The sequence below is a fragment of the Diadema antillarum genome, unplaced genomic scaffold (assembly GCF_040938485.1).
Source record: "Diadema antillarum isolate AM-2024a unplaced genomic scaffold, OU_Dant_1.0 seq00000293_RagTag, whole genome shotgun sequence".
Lineage (NCBI taxonomy): Eukaryota > Metazoa > Echinodermata > Echinoidea > Diadematoida > Diadematidae > Diadema > Diadema antillarum.
Window position 1 is genome coordinate 1,595,843 of NW_027271319.1, and position 14,158 is coordinate 1,610,000.

Sequence of the window (14,158 nt, forward strand, 5' to 3'; positions counted from 1 at the left end):
CCTAATTTCCCTATTTTTGATGTCAATATAGTAGTCCATTTTAGCATCAAAGTAAACGATTATTTTGCCAATGTTCAAGAAGCTTTTAGATCATAGTTTGATGTTTTCCTAGTTCCTGACTGGTATTGAAAATAGATCTCCGTAATTTCTTCGATTTCACAATCGTGAACTTCTTTCATGTGCATGCATTTCACCCTGTGTCAAGAATTCAGACTAGCAGTGCTCGGGGCAATCCACATGAATAATTCATGTGCCTTGCAGCAGAGCTCGGGACAGGTGGCAGCCAGGTCCATTGTTCAGGGTCATTGTAAGTGCACACTCACATACACATCATTGGTTCCTGTGTAAAGTTCAAGTTTTGTGTAGAGAGTGAAAATTCGATCACAATCTGGAACCTAACATTTAAAACTCACAGCATTGAGTCAGCAGCCAATGGATACTACGCAATGCGACACGCCGCGTCTTGCGACAGATTTCGACCAATCACAGACCCGGAATTCCGGTGCGAATGCGAGGATAATCTTTTTAAACTCGACGCTAGACATGTCTCTGAATTTTGTTAGTTCCTGACCCGTATTGAAATGAAGATGGGGAAAACGTGCCCTTATTGTGATACTATATACCTTAGCGGACATAGTCTTCACCATATTTTAGAGGGGCATGAAATATTTCAGGTTAATTTTTTGGCGTCAAACGTGAAGGAATATCTTTGAATACAATACCGAACTTCGAGAGGGATTTTGATATTCTTTATTCTTCTTTTCCGTTTATTTTGATCATGAGCATATTAACTTATGTTTTCTCTTTCAGTCGATACTAAAAATGTCGAAAACTGACGAGAAATACTCGTTCTACACGGATTTATTCGTGACCATGTATCTGCTCATTACGTACGCAAGCACCACTCAGCCGTGCATACGACTTGAATAAATACGTGCGTTTTCGCTCGCGCTGCGGACTGACTGTATACGTGCTTAACAGTCGTAGAGGACTATCAAACTCCAGCAAGCTCTTGACAATGCATTCCATTTTAGAACTACATTTGTTTGTTTGTTTTTTTATACGATCAATATTCACACGTGCCTATATTTAGGTACGTACATTTATTTTACCCGGTAATGTGATTTGTTTACATCTTTTCTTTTTCATATTTTATGTTAACACAATGCTTTTGTCCTCTTTCTGGCAAACAACAAGCAATCAACGCAAATGGAAGTAATTTCTTTTCATGTATTAGTAGCATCGGCTAGAGATGGCGCTATTGGACCATCATTTCACGGGATGACAACTTGGTACAGGCTTGTATATTCTCATTGAATCGCACATCATCTTTAAACAGAAATGAAAAAGAAAAACAAGTCGAAGCCTCAAACAACAGACAACTTAAACGCAGAGTACATATATCCGAGTTTGTCAACAACACGTACTGAGTTAATATATATATGTGTGTGTGTGTATATATATATATATATATATATATATATATATATATCATGGCTCGACACTAACTTTTTTGTTTGGTGGCCCGATGGGGCCACCAAAATCCTAAATTTCAAATTTTTGGTGGCCCGAGAGAAAAATTTGGTGTCCCGAAAAAAAAACAATAAAAAACATTAAAAGTCCTTTTTTTTAAAAATGAGTCAAATATTTCAGATTTATGATAGTAAGAATTAGAAGTTGGACATATCTACTCATAACTTGCAACACTCACTCTCAGGCATTCATTCAGTTCTTTTCATCCATCCTTTGAACAAATTTAACTGCTAATTCCCGGCGCAAAAAGTTACGAATTTATTGACTTACTTTTCAAAAAATTTTGGTGGCCCGAGGCGGGCCACCAAATTTGCCCTTTTTTGAAATTTGGTGGCCCGACTTTCATTTTTGGTGGCCCCGGGCCACCGGGCCACCGTTAGTGTCGAGCCCTCTATATATATATATATATATATATATATATATATATATATATATACTTGTATATATGAGATATGAGAAAAGAATGAGAAATATTATAAGTTATTTTGATCTATAGATGGCGCCCTTTACTGCCCTTAATCAGAGTAGTCCGTCTTTAATCAGAGCCTTTCTGCCTTTAATCGGTGCAGCTTATTTAAAAGAAGAAAGAAATCCATTTTCTCGTGCGCAGCTAAAATTCGATTGCTGGCAGATGAAGCGGAATGTATTTTATCTGTAATGTCATATTCAGCGTTTCTTCCTTTTTCATCCCAGCTCGACGGTCATTATCATCATAACTATTGTACATTCTATCTATATGTCCATCACTTTTGCTTGAGATTCAAGTTATTAACGTTGTGATCATTACATTTGTCTTTACAAAATTGTATATGCTGTGGAGCCTTTTTTTTTTTCTTCGATAAACATGATAAAGATGTTTGGAATTGTAAGGGGCGATAATTAGTTACCATGGCAGCAACGTGGATGTTCTCAGCTGCTGAATTCTTTCTTCTGTTTGCAGTCGTGTAAAAAGTACATCTTTTATGAAATTTATGCAAAGACTATAAAGAAAATGGGATAATTCTACAATATATACATGTAACTGCAAGTGAGCATTGTATAGTCATGTTAGCCAAGAGTTGCTTAGTACAGATATTTCTTGCATTTCGTTTAGGCCTTCATCGCAGATTGCGATTTGCAAATACAGGCAGATGACAGTTCTACTAGTCGCCACTGGTCGACGTAAACATAACATTTTGACATTCGCAGTTGTGGTGAGATTTTGACGTATTTTCTAGGAGAGAGCATAAATATTCATATTATCTTTTTTCTATTTCTTTTTACTGTTTCCATGTTATCAGTAGTAATTTCAGAAGAGCTTTTGTGCTTTGAAATAAATGAAATATTTAAATGTAATAGGATGGTGTACAGTTGGAGGTAGTGGGGTCCTGAATATTTGTGATGAGATGTTTTTAGCGTAGGCCTATTTCTTTTTTACTTCCCATGCAGCATTATGCAACATAGGAATTTAAGAGCTCTTGAAGCGCAGTAGAATATATGGACATAGTTTCTGCGCTTGATAAATGATTTATTATTATCATTATCATTATTATTGTTATTATTATTATTATCATTATTATTATCATTATTATTATTATTATTATCGTTGTTGTTGTTGTTGTACAAATGGCATTCACTTTCACACCGTTTTATCTACCTTTGATCCACCATACTTCAGGCGATGTACTATGAAATATCAAAGAGTTGATTTAACAACTTTCGTGTGTTAGCTATTGCTTAGTAGTGATGTGTCAGTTTAATTCTGTTCACTTTGTCATTCACAAGTTGATAATAAAGATTTTTTTCGTTCACTTTTAATGCGTAAATGAATTTCTCCAGACTCAAAATGCTCAACAGAATATTGCTGTACTTGACGGTCTGCGGCTTATGGTATCACGATCACGGAGAACCAAACTAGGTATTTGTGAGACCTTACTATATGATTTATATTGTTGAATATTAACATGTTTGAATGTTTATTCATTGCAACTTTATACCAACCGGGAGGCAACAATATACAATCTGATCAGATACAACAGGCGGTATGTTGAAATAAAATCTCCTAACCTACTCGAGAGGAACCCTGGTTGAAGCATACACACACACACACACACACACACACACAGACAAATTAATATACATAAAGAGAAAGACGGAAAGAGAGAGAGATACAAGCTGAAACATACCTACTGAAAGTGTAGAGAAATCTACGCCTGTATTTTTTTTTATTTGATCAATTATTTCAAATAAGAAATATGAAATAGGATATGTATTGAATTCGTATTTGAAACTGAAAAGAACAAATAGCACTGTCAAGAGTGCACATGGATATCATAAAAAGTACCTTGATTCTGACCATTAGCTTACGTCTTAGGCGTGTGATTGAATCTAGATATATGTTTGGAGGATGTTAGCGCATCTTTTAATAAAAAAACAACAACAACTAACTCCTCTGAATACTGTATGATTCCAACGGCAATTTTTGTTAATTGTCACGCTGTGAGAGACAGGTATCATACAAATTCAGGACTAATTTGTGTTAAATTACTGACAGAAAACTTTGAAACAAAGTCATAAGAAAACATCCTAAACACCATTTCTTGTTTACCAGCTTGGAGATGATGGCTGTTCAGTGACACAAAATTTGCTGACTGCACCTGATGGACAAACTGCCCTTTATCGACGTAGATAAGCACCGGTCATTCGGTGTTTTATAAGAATAGCCATGATAGGCAAAATCATGGACATATAACATACCGTACTCAAATTGGATTCCAACCAACGATCTCCTGATTATAAGACAGGCGTCCTATCCACAAGACTACCGAGCTCTCGCCCTATTTCAATTTCAATTTCAATTTCAATTTCAATTTTATCTTATTTTCATATTTCTCGATGAAAAAATACACCAAATATAACAAACTTAAATAATACTTGATATCCAGCTAGGAGGCATTATAGAATAATGCAAACATATTATAGAACATAGTGGTCGATCTATGAAAGTTGGAATCTGAGAATGAACTATCAGCCAGTGCTGTTTCTTATCCCTTATACATGTGATAGCAGAGGATACTGCCTATTGAGTTTCACTAATGAATTGAGCTGTTTTTATTGCAATTGATTGACAAATCGCCCTTCATCAAACACGTCGAAATAGATAAGCACGTATTTTATTCAGTGTTTCAGAAGTAGCCATGATGATAAGAAATCATTGGCATACATACTCAGGTTGGACTCGAACCAGCGATCTCCAGATCACTAGACAGGCGTCGTATCCACAAGACTACCGAGCTTTCGCCCGACAGCCCAGTGCTGGTTCTTATTTCGCATAGCAGCCGTCACTGCGTATTTAGTCATATGAATTCTATAGCGTTGAGTTGTTTCCATTGCTGATGATTGAGAAATTGCCCTTCAACTGACTTTTCAATCAGTTGCAATAAAAAAAAGGACTCGACGCAAAAATCTATTTCTTCGAAATTTGCTAGCCTTTTACACGGCAGGAAATGTTTGTCATATTAATGGTGAGCCCTGATGATGAACTAATTTTGTATTAAGTTAAATCATTATGATTTACTGTCTTAAAGGATGAGATATTTTTGAAGTGAACATGACTTCGTCTTAATTGAAAGTTGCGTTAGATGTTTTGTTTTATTTACCTATTTCATTCACATTTAAAACGTATCTAAAGATCCTGAGACAAATTCTCATTTCCTCTCATTTTAAATTACCTGCTTGTTTAACTTCTCACGTTATGTTTTACATCCTCAGTTTTTGAAAGCTTAATATTTCTTGCATTTCATATTTCTTTTTATGGACATTTCTGCTTATCATGGTTGTTGTACATGTTTGTATTTCAAAGCTCTTTATCCTTATGTGTTGTTTAAACAGATAAAGTAACTCTGAAAATTCAACCATTCTGTTACTGCTTGTATTCATAATTGTTAAACTAAAAACATTAAACATGTTTAAAAAATGGAGTTTTACCTACGTGCAGTTACCTGATTTTTTACAATTCCGGCATAAGGTATTTCCTGAAACGTTGCGTTAACCACGATACTTTACAATGTTTATCGAGTTCGTTAAAGCTTGAAACTACTCGCATTACCCAATTGCGTATTGGTGTCAAACAGTAGTAGGGGATGTAATGTTGTCACATCAATATTATCACGTAAATTTCGCTGATGATCATACATCCACACACTCACTATACAGATCAGATTACACTAAATTATCATATCTGGAAAATACACAATCTATACCCATGCATCAAAATAACAACAATCGATAAAACTCTAACTGCGTCGTCATGAGAATGAAATTGGGGATAATATCAACGAATTAGATAAAAGCTTAAGATACATGGAAAATGTTTTAACTGCGTAAACTTCAAAAGTCGAGATTCATCATTTTGCATTGGTTTAAATTCAAGCCGGTAGGAAAGACTTTTAAATCTCAAAATTATCTCATGCATATGTCGTAATTCAATTAATTAATGTCAACTTGGACCGTCTTGATTTGACAATCAAATGTTGTGTCCTAAATCATGAAATCCAATTGCATCAAAACACATAGTACACAAAATGTGAAACGTAATGAACATGAAAGATAATTACTTTGTAGCCTTTTAGTGATTTTTTTTCTTTTTTTCTCGAAGTATCCGATTGAGTGAATTTAGCGAATTGATGACGAGTATGTATTAAAGTTTACCGCCATGAGTATAGTCACTAATATTTCTGTCCATAAATTAGTCTCTTGATATGAAAATGGGAGACCTCAAAATTCAGTATAAACCGTACGGAAACTATTTACGGTGGCCGATCGGTCTACGTTGGATCGTCGTCCGCATTCGACACGGCGACATTATTCTGTTTGAAGAGTCTGCGGTGTTCTTCCGGGCAGGTCACACGGTCAGCGGGCACGCGCAGTAGCTGCTTGCTGTTGCTGTCCACGAGGAGAAAGAGACCCGCCACGATGCAGAAGGGGAAGGCTACGACTGGACAGTGGACGTGCGCAAAGAAGGTCGTCATGGCTCCACGTACACATGCTGCAAAAACGGCTGAGGAGAGAGAAAAAAATGGAGCATGATTCATGTACACATCCATGCCATACACAAGTATCCTATGTTTTATATACATTCATATAGGGTTATGTGTGTATGTGTGTGTCTGTATTTTCAATTTTCAGAAATGCTGTATTTTCAAGTGTGCATTTTGTCCAATTAAGCATATTTTGGGGGGTATTTCTGGATTTTTATTGATCAGAACAAAACATTGTCTTTTTCATAAGTCATATGGCGTATAAAGCTTTGACATCACAAAAACAAACATTCTTAACAGCATTCAATGACAGCAAAGATAAGAGGCGTCTGATTCATTTTGGACTATACTCTCTAACATAGGTTAACATCGATACACTCTATAGAATATACAACGGAAAAAGATTGAAAGAAAAAAAAGAACAAAATGTGATTTAGCAGCACAAGTGAGAAGAATATAGCTGCTTAGTTTTGTTTATATTCGTTTCATTGCAAACATGATGCTGGCTGATATTGAATGAAATTCAAATAAAGAATATCAAAAAATGTGTGTGTGTCTGTGTCAATCATAATCTATTCTGCCCAGTTTTGAAAAAATCTATGGTTCAAAAGTAGAAATATCGGAAAATTTACAATTGCAAAATCGGACACACGATAGGTAAAATATGAAAACTTTCGATTTTTCAACAGGTGCCAAAGTTCAATCCTCTTTGTTGTTGTTCTTTTTTATCTTCCCTTTTTCTTCCACAATCTTCTTTCCCTCCACGTAATTATTATCATCTTTCCTCATCCCTCCCTTCCTCTTTCTCACACTCTTCCTTTAAACTCCGTTTTCCTCGTTCCTTTCGGAGCAACCACATTGCCAGCTGATTGCGAAAGAAAAGTGCGACATGTTGTATTGCAAAGATTAGCACTGAATATACATTCCCAGTGTATAGAAGGATAAGCTCTTACCCGCCAGAAGACCCATGATATGCGAAGACCAATTCAGTACGTAGAAGACGCCCCCTATCGCCCCGCATGCCAATGCCGAGTTATAGCTCCAGCTGCCATTGTAGATTTCTGAGGGCGTGGCAGCGAGCGCCAGACCTTCAGAATACATGAATGAAAGAAAAACATGAAATGAATATTTATTAGATATGAATGAAAAAAGAAATGATGTATGAATATGAGGAGTTATGGTTCAGTTGTAATGATTTTCTGCATTGAAAGATAGCGATATTATATAAGGAGTCGTAATAAATCATTGCTAGTCATTGATAACCGTTAAAACAAATATATAGGAAAAATACATACCACAGGTTAGTAGACTGGGTTAATTAAGAGTACATGTTCTTTCTTTTTAGATGAAGGATTCTGTCTTTTTGTATCCGAAAAAAGAAAGTAAATATTCGTAAAATTACAAAGATATGGACATTGTTTATGAAAGCGGTAAATTAAATTGTGGCGAAAGATAGACCTAAGTACTGAAACAGGAATCATAAAATTAAAAGATATATCTGTAAAGGTAAATTCAAAGCTATCCGAAAGTACTAAACATAATTGACTCAAAAAGCACAAAGGATTTACACGTGAGAGAGAAAAAGACAGAGTCGGTTGTGTTGTGAGATATCCATTCAAGCTGTTCATGCAATGTTTGATAAAAGGTTTATGCAGGTGGAAACAACCATGAAACAATTATAGGAACAAGACTGAAATTCAGATCGCAAATTACATGAACACTCTATGCAGTGATCTGACTGGTGCTGTCAGTATGATTTAATTGACAATTCTGATTAGATGAAATTAAGGAAAACACAAAACAACACCACAATGGTTTCTGTTGGTTTTTTGTTGTTGTTTTTTTTTTCATGCGAGAGAATGTTAGCGCAATGTCATCTTGAATTAAAGGGAGACCTCGTATTCTTACAAGGAAAGATGGTGCATTTGAAGCGACAACCTTTTGTTTTGTTTTGACTGACCTCCCTAGCGTTACGGAAAATAGCAATAGTCAGTCCTCTCCGTACGTCAGAACCCATAATTCGTTAAGAGTCGCCGTGCACATCTTTTCTATTTTGTTCCGTAATGTGATTAGATGGTGTTAAATGTCTCGTGTGAACGTGCAAACCTCTCCGTAATCAAATAAGGCGTGCTTGTTTACAGTCGCTTGCAATCCAATTCAGACGCGCGCCGCTGCCCACAATTCATTTCCCGCGAGCCGATATTTTTTTGCTCTTATTTTTTGATAAAAATGAAATTTAGTGTATGATACAGAGTCAGAGTTTTTCCTCGTTGTCGTCGATAGTGCCCAGTTCTGACAAATAACTGGTTCAAATCCGATTAGGAGTGATTAGAGTGCCTGGCAAAGAGCTGAAGTCCATTAGGCGTTCCTCCAATTCGCTTCATCACACACGCACACGCGCGCGCACATACACACACACACACACACACACACACACACACACACACACACACACACACGTCCTCCTTCTCTCTCTCCCCCTCTCTCCCCCCTCCATCTATCTCTCTCTGCTTGTGATTTACTTTGTCCTTTTTTTTCTTTACTAGGAAGATTTATAATCAAGCATTAATAGTAGGACTACTACTCTTGACTATCCCATCGGTCCAGATGCGTAACAAATGGTGATATCACAAATGACGCATAAATCAATTTATGGACCATTTTCTTTCTTCCAACATATAAATATTTACGGATTCGATAGACAAACCAAAGTAAGTGGTACCTTATCATTCTTTGCATTGCTCTCTCCCCTTCCCTCCCTCTTTCTTTCTCTCTCTCTCTCTCTCTCTGGTCTGTTTTCTGACATAGCCCAGTTCACTACCATGCCTCAACATAATCCCTTTCCCCCTTTTTGCCTGTTCATATTTGTTCGACTGTTTTTTGTTTGTTTGTTTGATTGTCCGTCTGTTTGTTTGACTGTTCGTTTGAGTGTTTTGGAATTCATTATGGTGTAAGTTTTCCTCCAAAGTTATTTTGATAATAATTATTGGACTTTACAACATTTGCAGTTGAATGGGTTTCCAACATAATGGTATTTTTTTAAGGATACTTTCAACATTGTACATCGTAAGAGTAAATAAAAATGCGAAAAATTCAACTTATCTATGTTATTCAGTGCCGAATATCAAATTTATTTCTTATCCTGATGTATTTGTTTCATTGCAAAAGAAATTAGCATGATGGGAATAACCTCAACTCAATAATGTAAAAGGCTAAGAGACAAGCCGTTACGTTTAAAAAGTACATTAAATATTGCTTATTTAATCAACTGATTAAATAAATAAAGCAATATTATACTTGTGCTAGGTATTTGCAAATAAGTATTTCATAAGATTTGTTTGAGTGGTTCACAACATACAAGCTTGCTTTTTAGTGGACCTCTCAATTCTTCTTTTTTCTCAACTGAAGCATAACTTTGTATTTTTGCCAGTTTGCATTCTTATGTTTATCTGTATCATTTATCCTTTGCAAAATCGAATGTATGATTATGTTTATGATATAATTCCTGACTTATTCTGTGTTATGTTTTGTTGGAAAAAGAAGAATGAAAATAAATAAATTGAATTGAAATGAATTGATCGAGATGTGATGATTTAACCTTTCGGGGATAGATATCTCATCATTCCGCACGAAGCGTTGAAGAAACTCAAAGTGTAGTGGTTTTGCCTTGTTTTACTTTGTTTTGTTTGTTTTGGGGTTTGTTTTTTTTTTTGCAAGTGGTAGCTTAAATGATCGGCAGTAATACGTTCTTGTGGTCTTAAAGTAGGATCATATGTTAGCCACAAAGAAGCATTTCTAGGTCAAGGGCAATTTGCCGCATTAGAATACGACTTTGAGTGACGAAATACGTTAATACTTTTTAACTTAGTTGTGACTTGTTTACCGGTATGTCCCTGCAAGACTTGCGAGAACGTTTTTATCTTGGTCCTCCTTCCAGACGCATCATGCTTACAGGATCTAAAAGGCTTCGTAATCAAATAATGAAATTACCTGAAGGACAAGACTGTACTTAGTGTAGGCGCCCATTAGGTAAGCCTATTGGGAATTTAAAACGTACCTCTCAGATAAAGTCTGCATGATTTAAAAAAGAAGGAAAGTAGAATTAGTTAGGGGCTGCGAAGTGATGGCACGTTTTAAAGAGATGCAGTGCAATTCTGCTGATGCGACTGTGAAGGCTACATCTTTCTTATCTTTTCTCTTTTTTTTAAGCAGAGCAAAATGACTTCAATGTCATGGCAGCATTGATAATGGCAGCCCCCAAACGAGATTCATTTTGCCTGTTGACAAAGAACGCGGGCAGGTTGATAATCCGCCTATGCGAAAGTAGTCAAGTAGTGCAGCTATGCATTCCTATTTTCACGGTCAACTGCATACTTTATGTGCCATTGAAACAATGGGAAATATCGATCGGACTGAGATTATGAATAGAACGAGCTCTGATTGGATTCTGTTGTTGTACATTATAAGGGCATACGAACGCCGGGGTCAGCGAAAGTCAAAATCTAGTGATTTCAGCCTCGTTTGCTACATACGTCTTCATACGAGTTTTATACGAAATTAAGCGCATTTCTGTGTTGAAAATGGTAACACAGACAAAAATACAAGCAGCTTTGATAAAGAAAAAGAAAAGATATTGACAAAAGAAACTCTAATCGGTCAATTTAAAGTCACTATTGTAGTTGGCACAACACAAAATTAAGAAACGTAAATTTAATCCACGAATGCAGACACTCTTGGGAACCTGGTACATTTTGGGAACCTGGTATTCCAGGATCCCGCAGGGAACGGGTAATGTGTATAATTGGATATGTACACAGCTGGTAGGAAACTGTATTATTCATTACCGGTTAGGGATCCCATCATGGAGCCGAGAATGCAGTGACAACAGACGATTGGGGAACAAACCAACATTCCGACGCTCATCAGGCACCCGGTGACGAGGTTGTCGCTGCCATAGCACTGGGCTATCCCTCTCGGTATGCTCGCCAGGATCTATCAAGAGTTTGATCGCAAAAACGAGTTATCTCCATTTTTGTTGATTTTAGATAATACGATTAAAACAAGATAAACAATAAGAAAATATGGGATATTCTTAATCAAAACTACAAGAATGTTCCTTGTTATATTACAAGTGAAGTATCACCGAAAAGGCCTTATTTTGCTCTATTTGATGATGGACTTTGTTACCCTAAAATGTTTTTAAATGGCTTTACCCCGTTTTGCGAAAAAGAAATGTATGTATGCATTTATAAACATATCTCCATTTAAGTGCAATAAGTCCTCATATCGTATTAAGTTGGGTTAAACGAATGAAGAATAAAGCACACAGAATTCTCGCTATCGCCAATGACGTAAAAAGTACCCGGATGTGGCTTTTCCTTCAAGATTTAGTGCACTTGGTAGCAAGGGCACTTCCGGCGCGGGTCATAATTTGCACAACGCTAGCGAGCGCGTACGTGTACCTTACCTATAGCGCAGCGGCGACCACGGATACTAGTACAGTAGGCCGCTGTATACGTATACCGCCCGAGCCAGCGAGTGGCCAGGCCTGTCATACTCGTACACTGTAGTCCCCGCCGCCGCCGCCGGCCGGCCTTGCATGGCATTAGCATGCACCACTGCACGCAGCGCATAAGCTAACACATACCGGTACGGCGTACTGCTTGATCATGCGATCGATGTGTACGCATCACAGATCAGTCATCTCTGCATACGCTGAAAATATGCTGGAAAATATTCACCCACCTGGATATACAGTATATCGTCATGGAATGCCCATCTTTTTTTTTATTTGTTCTCTGTCGAAATGTCGCGAATACAATGGGGAACGAACAGTGATCTCGAACTTATCCTGTCTCCGAAGCAACTTCTTCCAAGTAAGTACGTACAATGTACGTAGGCCTACTGCCTAGTGCTACTACCACTACTAGTAAGTCGCGCGTACACGTACTGCGCTGTGGAGTCACCCGCAAACTTCACCCACGCGGCCAAATCACATCTCGCATGCCAGTAAGGGTCCTATTTCTGCAGATTTTTTTCATTTATTATCGTGCGAACAACACATGGCAGCTTCGCAGCAACAACCAATAGTCGTATTAACAGCAATTTCTTAAGAATGGAGAAATTTCAAATCATATTAAAGCTGTAATTCAAGTCGAGAAAACCGGAAGTACACGTAGAATACAGTCGGTTGTGTGTGTAAATAGCATTAGTCACGTATTACGCGCGTACGAACGGAAGTGACTTTGCTACCGGACTATCCCATAATGCACCGTAAATGACGCTTAAATCAACATCCGGGTACTTTTTACGTCATTGGCGATAGCGAGAATTCATCAAAATGGGACAAAAGGTAGACATTTTATCGATTATGAATTCATATCAAACATTCATTGATATCAAACGTAACCACATATGAACATACCTGAGGTGAAGATATCATCGCCCCCAAGTTTTTTCCTATTAACCTGCACAACAAATCTCCACTTTTGAAATACCTTTCAACGACACTTGGTGAGGAATGAAACATTCTATCTTGACCAAAGAGATTTGTTTACAATAACTATTGGGTCATGCGTGGTGAAATTTCGAGGGAATTTGATCAGATATACAAAATTACTGAACGCAAAAGGCCTACCTGTAACCAGTCTAGAGGTTCAACTCCCCATGACGTCGGCAAAGGGGACGCCCCTCCTTTCTGGGGGAAGTGGTGATTATCCGGCCCAGTGGCAGCGACGAACGAGACAACTACCACGTTGAACGCCAAGTTGAAGGAGGGTATTCCCCAACGCGACAGCAGACTACAGAGGGCGCTACTCAGAATAGTGCTGGGACGCGATAAGGAAAGATTAAAGAAGTCATCATACTTATAGCAAGCCAGTTCGGAGTTAGCTCATTTCCATATGCGTAAAATCAGAGGCATTATTTACCAGATGCAGGTGAAATTAAAATCCAGCTTTAGTACTTCAAAATAGTTCTAAAATGTGAATTAGGGATAGAAACACCCAATGTAAAAGACAATTTTATTGTTGATCAGTGTAATAAGATATGTTACGTATTGTTGAATATGCAAAATGTGAACAATAGTTATAATGAAATTGTTTCTGGAATAAACCGTCCACAGTTGTGGTTTATTCAGAAAATTATTGATATCTTATTGTACTCTAGGCTTTATTGCGAAAGTTTTATATGGTAGGATGTTTTGTGATAAAGCTTACCTACACATATGCATCAAATGTAATAACTCGAACAGTTTTTTTTTAAATCACTGCTCCTAATGGTAAACAGTACCTTTAATGACCATTCTCTTTAAATTCTCACTTAGTTAGGTACTTCACTCTTTTTCAAAGCGACATAATGAATAAGATGTCACGATTTATTATTTGCTCAAAAATCTATAAGACACAATGGACCAAATCTTTGGAATACACTCCCAGATTATGTTAAATCGTGTAAAACTTTATATTCTTTCAAGGCTAGATTGAAATCTACATTACTGTCAGATTACAATCTATGAATATAGCATTTGAATATATATTTTGTTTTGTATGATCACATTTCTTTTCCTGTAAATTGGATTTAAAACTACAATAAATATACGCAATGTT

General features: G+C 36.9%; 1 protein-coding gene across 1 annotated transcript in view; it reads right to left on the minus strand.

The window, feature by feature from the left end:
* Positions 1-6,338: 6,338 nt before the first annotated feature.
* The window catches only part of LOC139730154 (urea transporter 1-like), a 17,156-nt gene continuing 9,336 nt past the window's right edge, over positions 6,339-14,158 (minus strand). Inside the window, exons 2-5 of the mRNA XM_071641054.1 lie at positions 13,189-13,378; positions 11,396-11,543; positions 7,505-7,639; positions 6,339-6,571 (exon numbers count right to left, since the gene is read on the minus strand). Coding sequence (XP_071497155.1) covers positions 6,339-6,571; positions 7,505-7,639; positions 11,396-11,543; positions 13,189-13,378 — 706 coding nt within the window. The remainder of the gene's footprint in view (positions 6,572-7,504; positions 7,640-11,395; positions 11,544-13,188; positions 13,379-14,158) is intronic.